The sequence below is a fragment of the Mya arenaria genome, chromosome 8 (genome assembly GCF_026914265.1).
Source record: "Mya arenaria isolate MELC-2E11 chromosome 8, ASM2691426v1".
NCBI classification, from domain to species: Eukaryota; Metazoa; Mollusca; class Bivalvia; order Myida; family Myidae; genus Mya; species Mya arenaria.
Genome location: NC_069129.1, coordinates 73,449,750 through 73,470,388, shown reverse-complemented (window position 1 = coordinate 73,470,388; position 20,639 = coordinate 73,449,750). Strand labels below are relative to the sequence as shown.

Here is a 20,639-nt window from a genome sequence, read left to right as displayed (position 1 = left end):
CTTCTTAATGAACTGCCAATCCAAGTACTTTTGGGTAAATCGGGACACATTTATTTTATCTGACGAAATCATATGGCGCGTTAACCCCAAAACTGGGGATAAACAGTTGGTTATCCCAGATACTTTAAAAACTGAAGTAATGCAGCTCAATCATGACATACCATTGGCAGGCCATCAAGGTGAAACTCGAACCCTAGAGAAAATTAAATTGAAATATTTCTGGTTTCACTTAAAAATAGATGTACTAGAGTATGTGAAAACTTGTCCAGAATGTAGTCAATGCAAAAAACCCAACACAAAAGCTAAGTGTGAATTAACAAGCTTTCACTCAGGAAGCCCAATGGAACGAGTACATGTTGATTTTTTGGGACCTCTTACAAAAACCAAAGAGGGAAACCAACATGTCTTAATGGTTGTAGACCAATTCACAAAATGGGTAGAATGCGTACCTGTCAAATCACAATCAGCAGAAGACACAGCCAATGCGTTGGTAAATATTTTCAGTAGGTTGGGATTACCTTTGGAGATTTTCACTGATCGGGGAACAAACTTTGAAAGTCAATTGTTCATTGAGTTATGTAAATTACTCAAAATACACAAAACAAGAACAACTGCCTATAGGCCCTCGGGTAATGGACAGGTGGAACGTTATAACAGAACCTTGATGGATGCTGTGAGATGTTTTGTTTCCAATCAACAAAATGACTGGGATCAGTTCTTACCTCAGATTGCTGGAGCACTAAGGGCTTCCATCTGTAGAAGTACAGGATACACTCCCAATAAGATGATGTTTGGAAGAGAAGTGTTTATGCCAGCAGATCTGATATATCCATGCCCAGGTGAGGTATACAAATCTACAGATGGATATGTTTCATCTTTGGCACTCAATTTACAGAATGCTCATAGCATAGCTAGGAAGGTACTGCAATCTTCCCAAATGACAATGAAAAAAGATTATGATCTCAGGTTAAGCAGCCAAGAATATCAGATTGGGGATGCAATTTATATTCTGAAAAAATCAATGAAAAAAGGCAGGTCGAAGAAACTTGAAAAACAATGGGAAGGCCCGGGTCTGGTCATAAAAAGAATTTCACCTTATCTATATAAGGTGAAGCTGCGGAAAATAGAAACGGTAGTAAATCATGATAGAATGAAATCCTGTAAAGTAACAGAATTGCCAGCTTGGATTCAGGAAGAAAGGGAAATTCTGAAGGACAATTTCCACCGGGGTACAAGGGAAAAAGAGAAGGATGAGAGGCAAGAACTGTATTGTATATGTAGAAAAACAGATGATGGTAGTTTCATGATACAATGCAATGAATGCAAGGAATGGTTTCATGGTAGATGTGTGAATGTGACAGAAATAGATGCCGCTAGCATCAAAGTGTATGAATGTCCGGCTTGTAAAAGGGGGGATTAAGGGCATCATAGGTGGTATAACTGTATTTATTTTTTCAGGATGACAGATTCCGAGTCTTTGGAAGGGAGTCCAAAGAGATCATGGAAGGGACCAGAAAAGATAATTCCAGTTAATTCCGATGATATTTTACGGGAAATGGAAACTCTTTGTTCACGGAAAGTCCAAATGCCATCTGCCAAATTATTGATCTTTCAATTAGGTTTGGTCAAGGACCAAGAAAAGATTAATAGGATTGTTACAGAACAATGCCAAATTGCACAGGGGCGTAGGAATTTTAAGTTCATCCGTGAGGCCAAAAGTTATGCAGATAATATTCTAACGACCGAATGTTTAAAATCATTGGAATCAATTTGGGGAAAGAGTAACCAACCTATTAAAAAGGGAAACTCCTGTTTATCAACAGACACTGGTAATGACGTTTTTTCTAGTAGGGATATTCGCTTTTTGGGAAATACTGTTAAAAGTGAACCGGTGGACTCTTTCAGTGTTGACTCTAATGTTACCCCAGATGAAGTTATCCCAAATCTTTTGGGTGATGAAGATGATATGGCAAATGACTCACTATTGAATTTAGAACCCAAAGACTTGGGTGGAAATCATACAACTGAATCAATTTCAAATGACTCACTTTTGGATTTAGAACCCAAAGACCTGGGTGGAATACATACAACTGAATCAATTTCAAATGACTCACGTTTGGATTTAGAACCCAAAGACCTGGGTGGAATACATACAACTGAATCAAATTTAGATTTGGAACCCAATCTGTTGGGCGGTGACGAAAGAGTGGAAACTGAAATTAATACATCTGTTCCCATTTTGGATCTGGAACCCCAATTTTTGGGTGAAGAGGAGATGGTGGAAACTGAAATTAAAGACTCTATTGACATCTCTTCTAGTCAAATTAATGAGACAATACTACCTGTGAAATTAGAATCCAATATATTGGATGAAGCTATGGAGGTTGACATGAACAACAATATAAACTCAAACTCAAATGTAATAGTAATCTCAGATGATGAAACCAGTCAAGATCCACAACTTCTAAGAGATAGGACATTAAGACAGAGAGGACCCAATACTTCAGTTCCAAACAAAGGGTCAAAGGTGCGTATCAATGACCAATCGTGTCCACTGTCTTGTGGGGCTTTCAGAAATCTTCGTCAACACGTCGAGTATCATCATCTTCCAAAACAATTTCATCAAAAGAACATGAACAATTCCCAAATGCATAATTTTAGGCTTGAAAGTTTGTTTTGGCTCGCGGAGAAAATTGTTAGCAAACGTAGTATTGTCAAACTCTATCATTATTGTCAAAAAACAATTTGGATTTCCAGGAATGTTCCTATTACAGATGAAGTGAAGGAGTGGTTGGAATTATGGAAAGAACTTGAAAATTGGGATTGTCCCAAACATTTCCAGTTTAACCCAATTAATTCTTGGGCACTGGTTGGACATTGGAGGATCCTTTTAGAACTTATCCAAACTCTGTCAGTTGAAGATAGGCATCAATTTCGTAGAAACATGCCAGACACTCTGGAAGTTACTCTAACTGAAGGAAAAAGAACAGTGCATTCTACAAACACAGACGACGCTGCAGTCCAACTTTCTACTCGTTCGTCTACAGTACAACCAATTTCTATAAATACTTCAACGGCACCGGTTCAACAAGTCAGTTCAGTGCCAACAAATTCTGAAGCCATGGACAACAATTTTTCTGTTCAACAAGAGATTCCAGTGCCAACCAAACCTAAAGCCATGGATAGTCATTTCCATTTAGACCGCTCACTGTTCAAACTAAATTTAAACAAGTTCAGCTCTACCCAAGATTTGATAAATGTGTCTGTGGGTTCAATTCCAAGAAATGAAGTGGAAGTGGTAGGTGGAATAGCCAATTTTTGCGATCCCAAACACTTTTTGGGAGATTATACACATCTTGGGCACGGTTTTTCAGCCTCGGTAGGAATACATCCACGGAACGTTTCATCCATTGACAGTTTACCGTCAATTCTTTGTAAGTTAGATCAACAATTAAAACTTGCCAATGTTGTGGCTTTGGGTGAAGTAGGATTGGATCATACGGAACCAGAGGAGAAGTGGGAGAACCAAGAGAAGGTGTTGGTAGAAGTTTTAAGTTTGGTCTCAATCCGGACTCCCGTGATTCTACATATAAGAGATCAAAGGGACAAAGAACCTGGAGAATTATACCGAAGATGTTTGAATCTCATCAAAACTAGTGGGAACACTGCCAGAAATCAACCTTTTCATTTACACTGCTTTACTGGCACAACTGAGACCATGAGAAGTTGGCTGTCGGAATTTCCCAATACTTATTTTGGGTTTACTGGAATGGTCTGGTTCTTTGACAATTATCAGCAAGCAGCACTGCAGAAAGTACCACAGAATCGGTTATTAATTGAAACGGATTCTCCATATCTGAAAATGTCAAAAGCTGCTAGTATGAACAATCCCAAATTCATTGGGGATGTAGCTGCTGAAATAGCCAAATGTCGGAACTCGACTGTAAAAGACATATGTAGCATGACGATGGAAAATATCAGACGTTTATACAAATTATAAACGACAAGGAGATTGGAAGACAGATAATAAGCCATAACTCAGATTCTTTAAATAACATTCAATTTCTTTGTACTATAACCCAATGGTTGGGTCAAACTTTTACATTTTATTGCATACAGCTCCATAAGTGTGTGTACAGTTATGCATGGTAATTAGTAACCAATTTTATGTGATAACCCAATGGCTGGGTACTTTTCAAGTGAGTAATACTCAGTTGACATTCATTTATATATATATATATATGTAGATATTTGTAAATATCAAACATTTCAGTTAATGGGGTATCATCCAATGGTTGGGTGTTTTAAGTGATCTTTTTAATGAAAATTTGGGAAGTTTTCACAAATAATAATTTCCCAATTGGTTGGGTATATTTTAGCTTTGTCAAATTGACATAAGGCTTATTTACTATTTTCATATATCTAGACAGATAATGAAACATCTGAAAAAATAGAAGGGGGAGGTGTGTTGTGATCTGGGAACCAGTCACGTTATTTATTTATGATAACCAGTCTAGTAGAAGCTGATGTGGGGAACCAGCTAGCAGGAAACAGACAGAATTTGACTGACCACGACTGAGACCTGACGGACTTATTACTTCTTGACGATCATCTTATATCCATCATCATCCGATACATAGATTCGACGCTAGTGCTCATCTTTATCAGGTATGTTCGTATGGATATTAGTTATTATGTCGGGATCACAATAATACCAACTTCATCCTGTTATGTTAAGGAAGCGAAAGTTACCTGTCAGCCACCGAATTTTTTGTCCTGTGAATTTCCCGTCACAAAACATAATGATGGTACACATTTATAAATGTAATTAAATTTGCTCACCACAATTTGCATTTGTCCTTTGTATTTACTACTCACCTTTATATAGTGTTTGTAGTTGGCAAACTCGAGACAGGATATGTAACCAATGTCAAAGTTAGCCATGCTAGAAAATACCATCTTCCATCCCCCATGCCAGATAAGTCACGCGCAAAATCGCGCCACTTCTTATAAAAAATTAACGTAAATGATCGTCAAAACCACAAATTAAAAGAAACTCTTTCATGTAAACAGTGATCTACAATTAGTAATCGTCATGACATAAGTAAACAACGCGTTTTCTAGGTCAATTTTTCCACAAGATTTTGTTTTTGACATATATTGAATATATTAATTAATATTCATGGTTTACCTGAACGGATGGAAAGATCCGACCATCAGACAATCTGCTAGGCCCGGAATCACATTAAATATTATTAGTATTAGGACTTACTCAGAATTTTATTATTGTCATGGATTTTTTTTCCTCCCAAGATTTTATTGATAAACAAAACTGATATCATGACAACTTTACCTAATTTTTCGTCCGCCCAAACAAGTGTTCTTTTGTCATTTTTTGTGAGCAGACAATTGTTTGAAATTGTTGTGTTTCGTCAATGTTTGGTCACTAATGACTTTCAAGCATTCTTGCGTTGTTAAGGCAATCATTGCGGTCATGAGATCAAGTTCTTGTCGCGACCTTAGTTAGGTTAAAACCTGAAAAAAATACTCGAAATAGCATCGACAGCGGTAAATCGTTATAATTTATATATATTTAAAGTCAAATAATTGGCATTTTTAACACCAAAGATAAACCGGTTTCAACAATCAATAAGCGCGAACCAACGTTTCTTTGGATTACAAAACAATATAATGAAGTCACTGCGTAGGACACGTTTTATTGATAGAATTGCAGCAATTAAAAACAGTAATTACCGGAAAAACAATCCAAATCACGTTGAAAAAATAAGTAAAAAGTATTTTATTTAAATTTTTAAAAAGATAGGAGCGGTAAATCCGCGGAACGAAACAAATATTATGTGTGGCCTATGACATGTAAATGTATTTGGGCTTGGAAGCTCAAATGAGTCTCTGTCAGTTTCTGTTTGGTGTGTGTTCATTAAAGTGAGTGAACTATTCAATTTCAACAAAGTTTATAATTAATTAATTGCCGACACTAAATAAGTGAATGAGGACCTTTAAAAATAATCTCACGTACCTTGTTCTTGGTCTTTTCTTGTCCTCATTCTGATTTTTAGTTCGGTAATTTCTCTAATGGAAAACACAATATCTTGGTTCGCCATTGCTCCAAAGCTTTTCACACAACATAATAATCTATCGTGTCACCATCGTCACCAAGGTAATGAGTACCATGATTGATTCAAGCAATAGTTCGATTTAAAGTCTATAATGTTTTAGAATGAGATGATTTGAAAAACTGAAGGCATGAGTAAGCTACCATTTAAGATGCTTTAATACTCTTATATTGTTAAATTAAATGAATAAGTCGGGCAACACACCTTGTCATTGCCATTTAATGCTTTACAATTGTTTCTTTAGAGTAAAGGCAAAATATGAACGGCACATACGCACGCGCATACTCACACGCAAAGACACGAACACAAATATATAACAAACACATTAAACACACGCGCGAGTGCGCCCACAAACACTTTTTCTATCACAAATACGATGCAAAACAGCCTAAACGCTATCTCCGAGCGCTGGTACGTTTTCGGCGAGAGGATACGGTTTAAAAGCAAACAGCCCAAGCTGCAAATCTTTATACTCAAAAGTCAATCACAACAACCACATGTACACCCTCGCCCACTCGGGATGGAGTAAGTGAAGTAAGAGGGTTGAGATACAATATTTCGCAGGGGCTAAACAATTTCACTTAGAGTTAGTTATGACGTTGCATTTAAAATGATATATATGATTACACTCGAAATTAGAAGTTAACGTTGTTATTGGTTTCATAAATGTATGAGTGTCTTAAGGTGTTTAGAACTTAAGCAAATTCTAAGATGAATAGTTTGTCAAAGAGTTGTTGTTTATATGCGAAATATCGTCTTTGTATAGAGTGATACCTATTTTGGAGCTTGTAGATTTTAAAATGGGTTCATCTTGTTGGCATTGGTTCTGATTGTAAAATATGCATCACTATTTAGATAAAACAACCCAACGAAGAAGTCGAAAGGTATCGTTAGGTAACGTTGCAATTATCCATAAACTTAACGTTACCATATGATACCAATTCGTCTACAACATGTCTGCCTGTATATGTATACACATTTTGAACATTAAAAACAATAGCTGTAATTGTATTTACATTAAACTCGGAAAAAATAGTTTTGCAAACGCTGGAAATTACCGAGGAATATGATTCTTAAAAGGAATGAAGTTATTCAGGAAATAACCATCTCCCTCTTTTTTATGTTCGTTTTTAAGTTAATAATGCTTAAATACAATTTAATTCATTAATGCATTCATTTTTCCATTCCTTTGAATTTGTGACACAAATTGGACGATAAGACGCCGATATTAGATTTATAGGATGATATAGGGCTTGAATTGAACATGCTTGCAGCTACATGCATTGATATTGGCTTCATGACGAATAAGCGGATAGAAGGTGTCGTTAACTTGAAAATGAGAAAGAAATATATGACTCTTGCGAGTTCAAATGGAAATTGTTCTGCTGTTAAAGTACAATATAATTAACCGATTATGTTGCTCAGACAGGGAATTTACACATTCTTATGAGGGAACCAAAGGTTGACATACAACCACATGTGGTGATAACCTTGTTACACGTGTCTTCAACGATGTTTAATGTGGCCGACACGCAAAAGGGTACTAATAATAGTATATGCCTGTTGGAACCTGTTTTCTTTGTACATATTGAAAAAGATTTATGTGCAGAAAAGACGATACAAAAATACATGATATGATGTGCCAAACAAGTTTTTTGGGGCTTGAAGGATTGCCAAATAGTTCATTTCACGGCCGATTTCAGTTGAAATAAACGAGCAAATATACAAACTGCAATTCCTTTGTTCTTTAATGCTTATCGGCGAATTATCGAGTAATATCAGTGAAATAACAAAAGTGGAACTTTAAACTGCAACAAAAAATGAAAATAACAACGTTGAGAACAATTTATGTATTAATTGTAGTTACTTCCCTTTAATCAAAATTCAGTTCCACATATTTGGAATAGTACATAAGGTCAAAATATATATTTTATTTGAACTACCCGGAATAAAATTAATAAATTGGGGGTGTACGTATAAAGGGTTTAAAAGGAGCATCCAAAAATAAAAGATACGGAAAAAACAATATATTCTGACAATAAAATACAGTCAAACAGAACACTGTTTGATTTCAGTTAAATTAAAAAGAAAAGAATTCACACTTCAAAGAACTGCATTTTCACTTGTGAAATAATATAAAAATCACACTAAAATCAACAAATATCCTCTTTGGATAACGCATTTTTCTTATTTATTTTACATGTTAGAAATTAGAAATCATTTTTTGTGGGTTGGGTTATTTCTGGCCAGGCCTTGTACATTGCGACAAAAATCGTACCAAAGGTCAAATTTCATAATTAGGGGAAAGAAGTCTTGTGAAGTACTCTTTTAAAGCTGCACTCTCACAGATTTACCGTTTTGACAGCTTTATTATTTTTTCTCTTGGAATGAGACATTTTTTTGCGAAAATATCTGCAAACCAGTGATAAAAGACTGCGGACAAAAGATCAGATCGCATATTTTCATATTTCCGTCCAAATTAATGTTTTATGGCTAAAAGATTTGCTAAAGGTTTAAAAAAAAAGCATAAAACATCAGTTTTTGACCTTAAGTATAAAAATCTGCGATTTATTTTTTATCACCAGTCTTAGATGACTTGTTTCCATGCATGTTCGCATAAATTGGCTCGTTCCAAGACAAAAAGAAAGTTGTCAATACGTTCAATCTGTGAGAGTAGCAAATGATTATATCGATTTCAAATAGTTAAAGGACAATCTTTTATCATTCCAAAGACAACGCAATTGTGAAGCACTTAATGTCTTAAGCAACGCCGTTCCGGGAATGAAGACTCCTGAAATGTTTACAAAGTAATAAAAGAACAATCCTGCTATCTGAATCATACGACAATGTTGTTCTCGTGTTGTTTTTTCTGAGACGCATATTATTCGCCAAACGTTTCGAGATATTTTCTCAAATAAAAAAATAACAAAAATATAAAGCAAATAAAGCTTGATTAACTCACATTTTAGCACTAATTCCATACATTCTAGATCTAAAGGCTACCAATAAGCACCAATTATATACATTCTTGACTTTAAAGTATATCAATAAATACAAATTACATACATATTAGATTTTAAGGTTGATTAACACCAATTTCACACATATTAGAATTAAAGTTATATCAATAAAACCAATTTCATACATTTGGGACTTTAAGGTTTATCAATCAGCACCAATGAAATACATTTTAGACATTAAGGTATATCAACACCCATTAAATGCATTTAGACTTTAAAGTATGTCGTTAAGCACAAATTGCATACATTTCAGACTAAATGTATATCAATCGGATCATAATAAGACTCTCTCCCGTGCTGTATCGCTATAAATGCACTTTCCTCTGAGCCGGTTGTTTACTTAAGTTAACAACGTAATTAACATCATCGCTGTTCATTTTTGAAGGTGATATAGGTTATAACGTGTTCATATATTTTAATTAAACAAGTGCAGCTAAATAAGAATGATCATGACAAAATATATTATTGAGTACCTGTAGAAAAAAGTACTTTACCTCATATAACTGATGCCATTTTCATAACGTAGTATGCAAATCAGATTGATACTTGTGTACAAAAAGGAGCTGACAGCTGCCATTCCGCTCTCACAATGCAGCGTACATGAATTTTATCTAAACAGACACAGCGATGTTGTATTACGACTTAAATGATGCCATACAGTCCTGTTTTATTCTGCGATGTAACGATCGCCCTAGTTGTCTCTAATATATTTTTTTTAAATATTAATTTGTATATTAAAAATAAAATGCACATAAAAGGCAAGCAATGGGTTTTAAATAAACATTCAGAGCCAAATTGAAATTATTATAGTATGTAATTCAAAACAAGGGACCTATTTCTTGTACTTCGCATTAAGCATCGACCGCATCTTAAGCTATTAGACCCACAAATATGTGAATTTTCTGAATGCCTGCTGACCCTATATTATATTTTGATATTATTTCGAAGAGTCAAAATGTAGAAACATAATATGTAAAAAAATACGATTTTATTGTCATAAACCAAATATGTTGGCAAAAAGGGTTATACAAGTTCGATTGATGTTGGGAATAAAGAAAATGCGAACGGTTATATTTGTATCCGTAACGTAAAAAAAGCAATTTGTTTGCATATTAGAAATCAGTTAGAAATACCATTTCAAATAATAATATAAAAATTGTTCAGGGGTACAAGCCATAAAAATCCATAATGGAGAATTAGCATATATGTAGGTGTGATTCGTTGACATAAAGTTTCATTACATCTGGCCAGACATGAGGTTTCTAGGGTGTTTTTTAAAACATGTTTTAATCATGACGTCTAAACCTAAAGTATTATAAGGGTTAAAATGAAAGGGTTATCGTGAAATGTCGACGCTGTTTTAACAATTTAAATATACATTCTCAAAGTCATTGTTCTAAGATATAAACAACCAAATCAAAAAATGAAAACAACCAAATCGTACATACAGAGACGTAGTCTTCGTCTGACACTGACGATTTCTCCTTCTCCAAAAGGAAGACGTTGGAAAGTATTTTCCATCGTCAAACAGGCTTAAACTCCACGTGTATCTCACTTCTATTTTTAATAAAAGCTATGCTATGTTTTTCGTACGTTTAACTAACACTCTTGTCGAAAACAATGTACAAATACCACAGTTTGCAGTATTTAGGTAATGAGAGTAATTGACAAAATAACATTTAATTACAGGGACGCTGTTAATAATGTGTTGTAATGAATAATAAAATACACAAATGGAAAAAGCACCATTTAGTCGGGATAATAGGACTACACTGGTTTTATAGAAGATAATGACGTGGTATTTTCTAAGAAATTAATCAAATAAAGATATTGAAAAAAACATGAACGTAACTACAACCTGTGACTGCTGCATTGTTTTGTCATGCATAAGTTAATTCCGAACCATAAAATGGTTCTTGGAAAATCATGTTAGAAATGCATATTTATGTAACAATGTTTTCCTTAATTATATGATTACGTATCATTGTTCAACAGGAATTGTACCCAGTAATTACATAATATTTGCCTTTCATTTTTAATGCATGTGGAGTATATTAAACGTGTCTCAGATCGTAATAGATATACTATACATGCCAATTAATGTTTCATGGCATTGGTGTTTAATAAATACAGATTACCAAGTACCAGGACATAACTGTGTAACACGGATTTAAACGAGTCAATGTTTATAAGTCAATGGATATTCAGAGAATCTGACAAAATACACGATAATATCGACATGTTTGTTAAGCGAAATTTACCTGTCAGCCGCCGAATCTTTGGTCGTGTGAATTCCCCGTCACAAAACATAATGATATTTATAAATGTAATGTTATTTGTTCACCACAAGTTTCAATTTTCCTTTGAATTTACTACTCAAATTTACTATAATTTACTCAGTTTATTACATTACTATAAGTTGTAATCTGATCCTGAAAATGTAGTGACACTAGAATTCATAATCTAAAAATATTGCTCTTAAGACAAAACTATAACACTGTACAATGACGTTAGGTCTCTGTAAAAAACATCACAAAGTCATTAGAGAATCACTTTTGGGAAATGAAGGCGATATACACAGTTATAAGAAATGGTTTTATGTCCCTCCGTTCATTGTTGCTTAGTAACGAAAACATTTCTTTCATAAAATAGTGCATTCCGTCTTTTTGTCTGTTATTATGTTCCACTGATTTCCCAGAGTGAATATTTAACTTTGTCAATAAAACATTATCACAATTTTCCAAAACACTGTAAAAAAAACGTCAAACTATTGTTTGTCTTTTCCCTACAAATCTTTGAGGCTAATAAGTCGTGGAATCTGATCAAGAGTCAATTGGCGAGCTGCATCGATCATTCAATCTGAGACCGTGTTTTTTTAAATAAAGAAAAATTCCACAAATCATAGCGTCGATTTTTGTTCTTATGATTCAAAATGTTAAAGGTTTGGATACCTTATTATAATACAATAGATGCAAACAATAAGTGTATAAAATAAGATAAAGGGAAAAGAAAGGAAATAACGAAAGGGTATTAGATATGTATTTAATGTATTGTCGGGGTAATAAGGGAAAATGTTGCGGGTTGTTATTTAATTTTCAATTTTGACATCATTTACCATATATGTTTATGTATTTGTATAGAACAAACTAACAATCATTATCCATTACTTAGCATGTACTTACAACAATAAATAGGTTAATTTTTAATTTTGACAACATTTACCATATATGTTTATGTATTTGTATAATACAAACTAATAGTCATTTACCATTACTTAGCATGTACTTTCAACCATAAATAGGCTGATAGAACGAACTTGCATAATCATTTTATGTGAAAGTAAATACTAAAATCTTAACGTTTTTAGTGATGCACAATTTACTACAAAACAATTGTTAAATATGTTGGAATCTATTTTGGCAATAGATAATTGTGTACACATTAGTTGGACCGACAAAATCGAAAAGTGTAAGCAGCTGATAAACGCTGGGAGTAAACGAAAACTTACATATTGTGGTAAAATAATTGGTCATAAAACCCCTACTTTTTCCAAAGCTCAAAATATTGTTAATCCTGATTATATGTCTAAGATAATTAATTCAATGATCTTCGAGTTTTTTTTTGGAACGGAAAAAGAGATAAAATGAAACGTAAGACACTTATTGGGATCAAACTTGAAGGTGGTCTAGATATGTCAGATTTTATGTAATTTTTATAAACAATAAAAATAAAATGGGTTTCACACCTTAGCAATAAAGTAAGCGCCAGCTGAAAAACAAATCCATCTCTAATGTTTGACCCATTCGGCAAGAACTTTCTCATCTTCTTCATGAACACAGAATCTATAAAGTCCATACAATTGTTACTTACTGTCAATATTGATATGCACCAGCATATATACGGTTGTGTTAGAAAAATATGCACTTACCTTAATTCTTTGTATAATATGTATTGTTGTTGTTATCGGTCAATGGCAAATCACACAAGAAACTAGCAACGCCCCGACATTCAAGGCGCGCCAGCCTTGTTTGAATTTTGCCACCGCCGAGTGAGCAATCATTCCACAGGGATGAAAGTTATTACAAATGCTACACAAAGCTATCTTCATTTATTTTATTCAGATTTCATTGCTCACAAACCTGATAAACTTGGGTAAAGACACAGAAAATCAGACGTGAATATCCACGTGTTCATGTAGAGAAGATTGTTTATTTTCTTTTTTCAATAGTTCACGATCTATGACGACGCCATCTTGAATTGGCTGTCAGCCAATATTTTTGGGTCATTTGAGCCAAAAATATGGGTCGTTTTCGGTCGGGTCATTTTCGGTCGGGTCATGTGACCATGATTTTCGGTTATTTGACCATGTGAGTATATAAGGCGGGGTTTTCCAGAATCGAGAGGAGACGTAACTTGGACATAGCTTGAAGCACATCCCGTACGATTCGCCCTCGGGCGTTTCGTCCATTTTGGCATTTGGTTTTGACATTTAACTGGAAATAGAAAACGATAACAAATGAAACGATTTTTATTATTTGTCTCCTTGATAAAATCCAAAAAGAATTATATAGGAAATTCGCGGAAAATTAATGTTTAAAGGACTTATAAAATTCAACACGATGATATAGCGTTTTCCTGTGTCTACCCAGCGATTGCATACTGTACCTTTTCTTCTTTTGATGTTTAAATGATGATTTATTCCGCTGGTGTACTGTTTTCCAACGTTTATTAAACTTGTAAACATCGATTTGAATTGTCTTCCCGTTGAACTAGTTTTTGACACGCAATGGTTAGACTACATACAATTTAACTGCCATTGAGAGGTTTCGCTACCAGTACCTGAGGGGCAGTCACGAGGGGAACACTTCAAATACTTGGTCACCCTTAAAGGGACAGTTGATAGCGTCGACGGACCAAGGGGCTAGGTCGTAACAATATGGATCCATTTTTCACAAACTGTTGCTTATCAGGACAAAATATTTAACAGTTTTTTTATTGTTATTATTTTATGAATTTTTATAATATTAGTGTATTGAGCCAAATATGTTACTGTATTCATAAAACATAATTCACCAGTGGTAAGAGAGTAGACCTAATTGTTATTTGGAACTATTTATTTTATGATTTGCTTACTATAAAAGCATTCTTAAAAACTACAAAGGTGTATTTTTCGACTTTCGATTTAATTAACACCACAAACACATTACGAAATTATATATTGAGATATGATATACTCATTTGGATCTTTATATATGTATATGTAAGATTGTTCACTTTTCTAAAGAAATATTCGGGGTGTGAGTTTTTGCAGTTTCAAAACCAATAAAAAGAATATATAACGATACGAAAAAACATTATATAGAGGAGAATTGTTTGTTTCAGTTGTAAGATCGAATTATATTTCACCGAATGAGCATCAAAATTAATGTGTCACGAGTGGTGTAGCCACGTGTGGAATATTCACTTTTAGAGTTCTCTTAATTCTTTTAAGAATAAGAAAACACGCAAAAGTAATCTGTCACAAAACCGCCCCGATGAAGAGCGATCGACACATCAATGAGGGACGAATTTCAGGCGTCGAAGTCCTACAATTTATGCCGTTCCTCAGCATCAAGCTGATGCTCGGGCTTATCGGCGGAACTAATCTACCTTAGCAGCAAACTGACCACTTGACTCCATCTCTGCTGGGAGCTGTTTGCCCGACTAATTTGTGTTAAATAGCTGTTCTTGTGTTAAGGTTTGAGCCATTTTATGTAATAGTATTATTTTCTTGATATTTCAGAGCTTTCTTCATAATCACAAATTGTGATGTTGACATTCATTTGATTTTTAAGATAGTATTGTTATTGAACAATTTGAATGCTTTGGAATCACTTTTGCATATAGCAGTTATTTTTATTATATTTCTATTTTTATAATATACCCATTATAAATCATTACGCATGCAATCACATATCTCAATAATTTTTATGTGGCATTTCGTATCCCACTTGACGTCACGTCATAAAAAGTATTGTTGCGAGATGTTAAAACGATAAAAATGACATTAATAAGTAAATAACGTGTCTTTTAGGTGTTTTAACCAGTTATATCAATAATAAAAGCGATTTGATCCAGCATGTCGTATTCGACTGTCGTTGTTTTTTTGCAGATTTTGATTGTACTCTGCTAGCGCCTCGTGCAATCGGAATCTGGAAAAAATCAACTTAAGTTGAATATATATAATTCACCCTCCTGAACCAACACGTGCTTCTAATAAGCCGTTTATATGATGCTTCAAACTTTGTAATTATTTTCCACAATGAGAAAGTAATATGGAGTAAAAAATATATTTCTGGAAAATGTTCTTTATACAATGTATAACATGAACAGGTTCCAAAACATGAGTGACTGCTATATTTACATCAATTGTAGACGCAGCACTGCAAACGATCATTAAAATCAAAATCAGGTCGACAAATTTGAATATTATATTTAAATGAATTGAGACATAGTAATCAATTTATTGCTATGTCGTTATCATTTCTCATATGATTATATGAATGACTTAAATATATTGAAGAAATTATATATTCCTTCACTTGTGTTAGGGTTTATTTATACCACGGTATATGCTTAGTTTATGGTATCGTCGATTTTCTTATGAGGAAATAATTGTTTCACGATCTAATTTGTGTTAATAACTTTTATAGTAAATATAGTAGACATCTTACGTTATTTAAATGAGTATTATAAATAAGAATCCCATGTATAAAGTTATGCTATTTGAAATTTAATTGCAGATTAAACTAAACTACTAAATATTTTGTTATTGCATAATTATGTACTTCAATATGTTGCATTTCTTCTATAAAAACAATGATTATGGTAATATTTTTAAATGAATGGTTTTCAAAACTTAACAGATTATTTAGCTGCATTTTCCATAATCATGATGTCTTAAAGATCAACTATCTTTGTGCAGAACATTCAATTATCTAACATACTGAATGTGCAGTCTGATCAATATGTTCTGACCCCAAGACTGACCAGGGCAGAGTGATTAATGAGCCCATGCTAACAGAAATTGGTTATCTCAATTTTATGCATAATAAACAATAAGTTGTGAAGTAAAGCTTTTAAAGCAGGCTAAACTCCTGAAAGTTTCAATAAACTGTAGGACTAGATACAACGATAATGCATTATTCATGAACAATGAGTGAGAAAATGCGACACAGTGTCAACGGCCGCGCAAGCACAATTGGGCAGGGATAATATTTCTTCTGTGAAGGTCATAACTTAATTACCTACATCCTAATCGCAGACTAGCGTGATTAACTTGATGTTGTCGACTTCCAACATTTTACAGGGGCTGTTTTTAAGTTGGGAGTTCGCTGAGAGTAGGTGTGTTCCTGGTATATTTAGGAAGTAATTCCAATTGCGAATAGTAATGGGCAGAAATGAAGAAAAAAAGTGTTGAGTGTTTCAAGGGATGACTGGAACATTTGTGAGAGGACGTGTGACATATGGTTTAGCTCCTAGCTGGTGAATCAGAATTGTAAGATACTCGGGAGAAAGACCATTTTTCATCTTAAAGAACATAATGAGGCGGTATTTGCGTCCCGTCCCGTCCAGTCAGCGGGTAGTAGCCGCCTCCCTTTGAGCAGATTTGATGTTGTTGTTTTTATTTCATTACTACAAGTTTCTCAGACTGATGAAAGTGGCATATATTTTATCTAAGGCTGCACGAGAAGTAACAAATTTAAGAGTCCGAAGAATACCTATTCTCTGCCATGCCTTGTTGATGTTTGAAAAAAGGTGAGATTGCCATTTGACATCTGAAAGAAGGTTACCCCAAGAAATTTATGGGTGCTGACTTGCGATATGGGAACGTTGACGAGATAAAGGGAGAGGTGATTTTGTTTCTGTTGTTTGCGAGAGAAAATGAATAGATTCAGTCTTGGATTTAAAGTTACAAGCCATTTCTTCGACCAATATGGTATTTGAGACAGATCCTGATTGAGGATGGCTGCAGAAGTTACGGGATTTTCGGCGATAGTGTAAAGACTGGTGTCATCAGCGATTAGAAAGAATGTTTGCCTTTATGTCATTGACATTGTCATTTATGAAGGTGAGGAAAAGCAAAGGTCCAAGAAACACCAGCGTTGACAGTGAGGATTCTTGAAGCAATTTGGATAAGATTACACGTTGTTTGCGTTCCAGAAAGATAAGATGAATATCAATGAAGAAGGGAACCACCTATACCGATGGATGACAGCTTGTGGATGAGACCTTGATGCAGATTTCATTCGAACGCATTTAATAAATCGCAAAGACTGCTCGTATTTCTTTCCCATATAGGGCTTTTTGATGTCATTGTAAAAAAGCTAGGTGATTGACGCTAGCATCGCCTTTAAAGAAACCAGGTATGAATGGTGTTTGTATTCTGTTCGATATGACTTTGTTGTAGAAGTTTTTCTTAGAGAGGTGAAGCGCTCCATGAGTGTGCCATGAAAACTTAAAAGTGATATTGGACAATAATTGCAAGGTCTAGAAGAGTAATATTTTTCTAGAAATGAGGCAGACGTTCGCAAACCTTCTGGAAGAAGGAAAAGTAAAGTTTGTCAGCTGTTCGAAAAAACAATTCGATATAGGTAGCGCAAGTTCTTCTTTGCCTTCTTTGATTGGTTCAGGACTAACCGAATCAAGACCACTGGCTTTATTAGGACCGATACAGAAAATTGCATCTCGTACGTTCTGACTCGTGACAAATATTTCTGAAAAGACTGCCGATTTACCAAAATAAATGTATGGTTGATTTGTAAAATACTGTCATTACTTACAAGGTATAATTTTTCAACCACTTTGTTTAAATGTTATGTTGTCGCATGAGCAATGTTATATAAAAAAAACATTGATAAGGTTTGATTGCTTCTGAATACAGGTCCTAATAGAAGCTAAAATCTTGTTGTTGTTTTTATTTAATTGCTATGACTAGAAGCCATCAATGTATTAATCTTTTTCGATGGATATCAACAGCTTGGCAAACCAAACAATTGAGTGAATAGAACATGTAAAGTCTGATCAGCAAGTATAGCACTAGGTCGTTTTCTGTTTCTATGTTGCTGTGGGATAATTTTCATTAACGATTTTACACGACGGACATTCATCGAGCACACAACACTTTGTTAATATGCTTCAACGCGTAACGGACGTTAACGGTGACAATTCTTATTGGTTTAAATCATACAGAATTGGAGGCCCGGCCGATGAAACAGAGGGTCAACCATTAGTAAGTGAAATTTTAAATCAGACAAACTCTGTTCTTTTTGACGATTCTTCAGTATTTAATGAGTCTGATTGTGATAATTTTGATACTTCTGAGCCTATACACTTACCTGGAGCTATGGCGAGTAAAGTTACACCTGATGTAGCTAATGCTGATATTGCAACTGTGCTGAATGTATTAGAGAAACTCCAAGTCCAAATGAATAACGTAGAAGCCAGATTAGAAACATTAACTGTACTAGAAGAGAAACCAAATAGTTTTGATAAGGATCTCAAGAAATTATGGACCTTAGTGCACGATGCAAATAATCGATTTGACGAAAAGCTCGCAAAAACTGATGAAAAGGTTGAACAGATTGACTTTCGTCAGGCTGAAATAGCATCAAATGTTGAACAATTAGAGCAACAAAATATGAAAATGCATGAAGAATTGGTATACCTTAAGTCACAAAGTATGAGAAATAATCTCATAGTCGGTGGAATAGAAGAGTCACCAAGAGAAACACCCGCTGATTCAGAGGTTGAAGTCCGTAAGTTCATGACTGAAAAGCTAAAAATAGCTAAGGAGATAGCTAACAATATGAAAATTGAAAGGGCACATCGCACTGGTACACGTACTGAGGGCGATAACCGCCATCGTAACATCATCTGCAAGTTTGCTGACTTCAAAGATCGCGAAATGGTTCGAAAACAGGGGCATCACCTCAAGAAAACGAAACTATTTGTCAGCGAACAATTTCCACCGGAAATCACCGCGAAACGAAGAGCGCTAGTCCCTAAAATGAAGGCTGCAAAGGAAGCTGGGAAACGGGCCTGGCTGGTATATGACACCTTATATATCGACGGAAAGCCGTGTAAAAGTAACTAGGAATGGTCGGAGAATGAACTGAAAATAGTTGTGTGGAACTGCAATGGACTCACTGAAAACAAATTATCAAACGAAGACTTTTTAAATATCATTGATGGAAACGGTATAGTTATTCTTTCTGAAACATGGACTAATTCTTCTTCAAATATAAACATTGATGGATATAAGTGTTTTAATTATTTTCGAAAATATAAACATAAAAATGCCAAAAGAAACTCTGGTGGTATTGTAGTTTATGTTAAAAATGAAATTTGTGGCGGTATAACAGTTGTTCGCAACCATTATGATAGTATCATTTGGTTGAAAATTGATAAGAATTTCTTTAAGCTTAAAAATGATATATATTTATGTGGATTATATTTTTGGTCTGATGACTCACCAATTAATAATATTATTGATACAAATTTATTCGATGTATTAAGTGATGACATATTTTATTTTGAATCCTTAGGTAAAATATTAATAGCCGGGGACTTTAATTGTAGAGCAGGGGATAGACCAGATTACATTTTACATGATAATATTATACGGGATTTAGACCCTGATGATTATTTAAATGACGAAGGTAGTGGACGGGCCTCACAAGATAAAATATGCAATGGGCGTGGCATTCGTCTGCTTGACTTTTGTAAGGCTACCAATATGCGCATAATGAATGGGAGATTAGGCATTGATAATAGCAATGGGGCGTATACATATTTCTGCCGTAATACATGCAGTACTATTGATTACCTTTTAGCAAGGGATATTGATTATAAATTACTCAGGAATTTCAGTGTGGGTCACTTTAATCAGTTTAGTGACCATGCACCGCTTTTATTCGATATTTTGATTCACAATAAAATTAATCCGTCGCGAAGTCATTCTAGCGGTTCAAGTTATGTACAATATAAATGGCGTGATGAAAATAAAAACTATTTTCGCAGGGATTTAATCGCGAATTTGAATAACATAAATTCTATTTTCAATATATCACGTAATCCGCTGCCCCATGAAATAGATAGATTAATTGATGAATTTTCGTCACTCGTTTTAAACACAGCGAAACCGTATTTTGGTAAACAATGCTCGGGAAATCGCAATGGTGAGAAAAAATTCGACAACGAATGGTTTAATCACGACTGCTATCTTGCTAAAATGGCATATGTTGATGCCCTTACAAATTTTAATGTGAATAAATCGGATGTTAATAGAAATATATTATGCGATAAAAAGCGGATATATAAAACGCTTATTTGCAAAACTAAGCGAGCTTACACTACGCGTAAGGCGCAAGAATTATATGATTTACGCAATAAACAACCTAAGGAGTTTTGGAGTAAATTTAGGGCAAAGACGAGTAATCCCGCT

General features: G+C 34.4%; 1 protein-coding gene across 1 annotated transcript in view; it reads right to left on the bottom strand.

Moving 5' to 3' along the window:
• LOC128242890 (short transient receptor potential channel 7-like) overlaps nucleotides 1-10,739 on the bottom strand; it is a 279,075-nt gene extending 268,336 nt beyond the window's left edge. Inside the window, exon 1 of the mRNA XM_052960296.1 lies at nucleotides 10,603-10,739. Within this exon, the coding sequence (XP_052816256.1) occupies nucleotides 10,603-10,675 (73 nt within the window). The 5' untranslated portion in view covers nucleotides 10,676-10,739. The remainder of the gene's footprint in view (nucleotides 1-10,602) is intronic.
• Nucleotides 10,740-20,639: the final 9,900 nt, after the last annotated feature.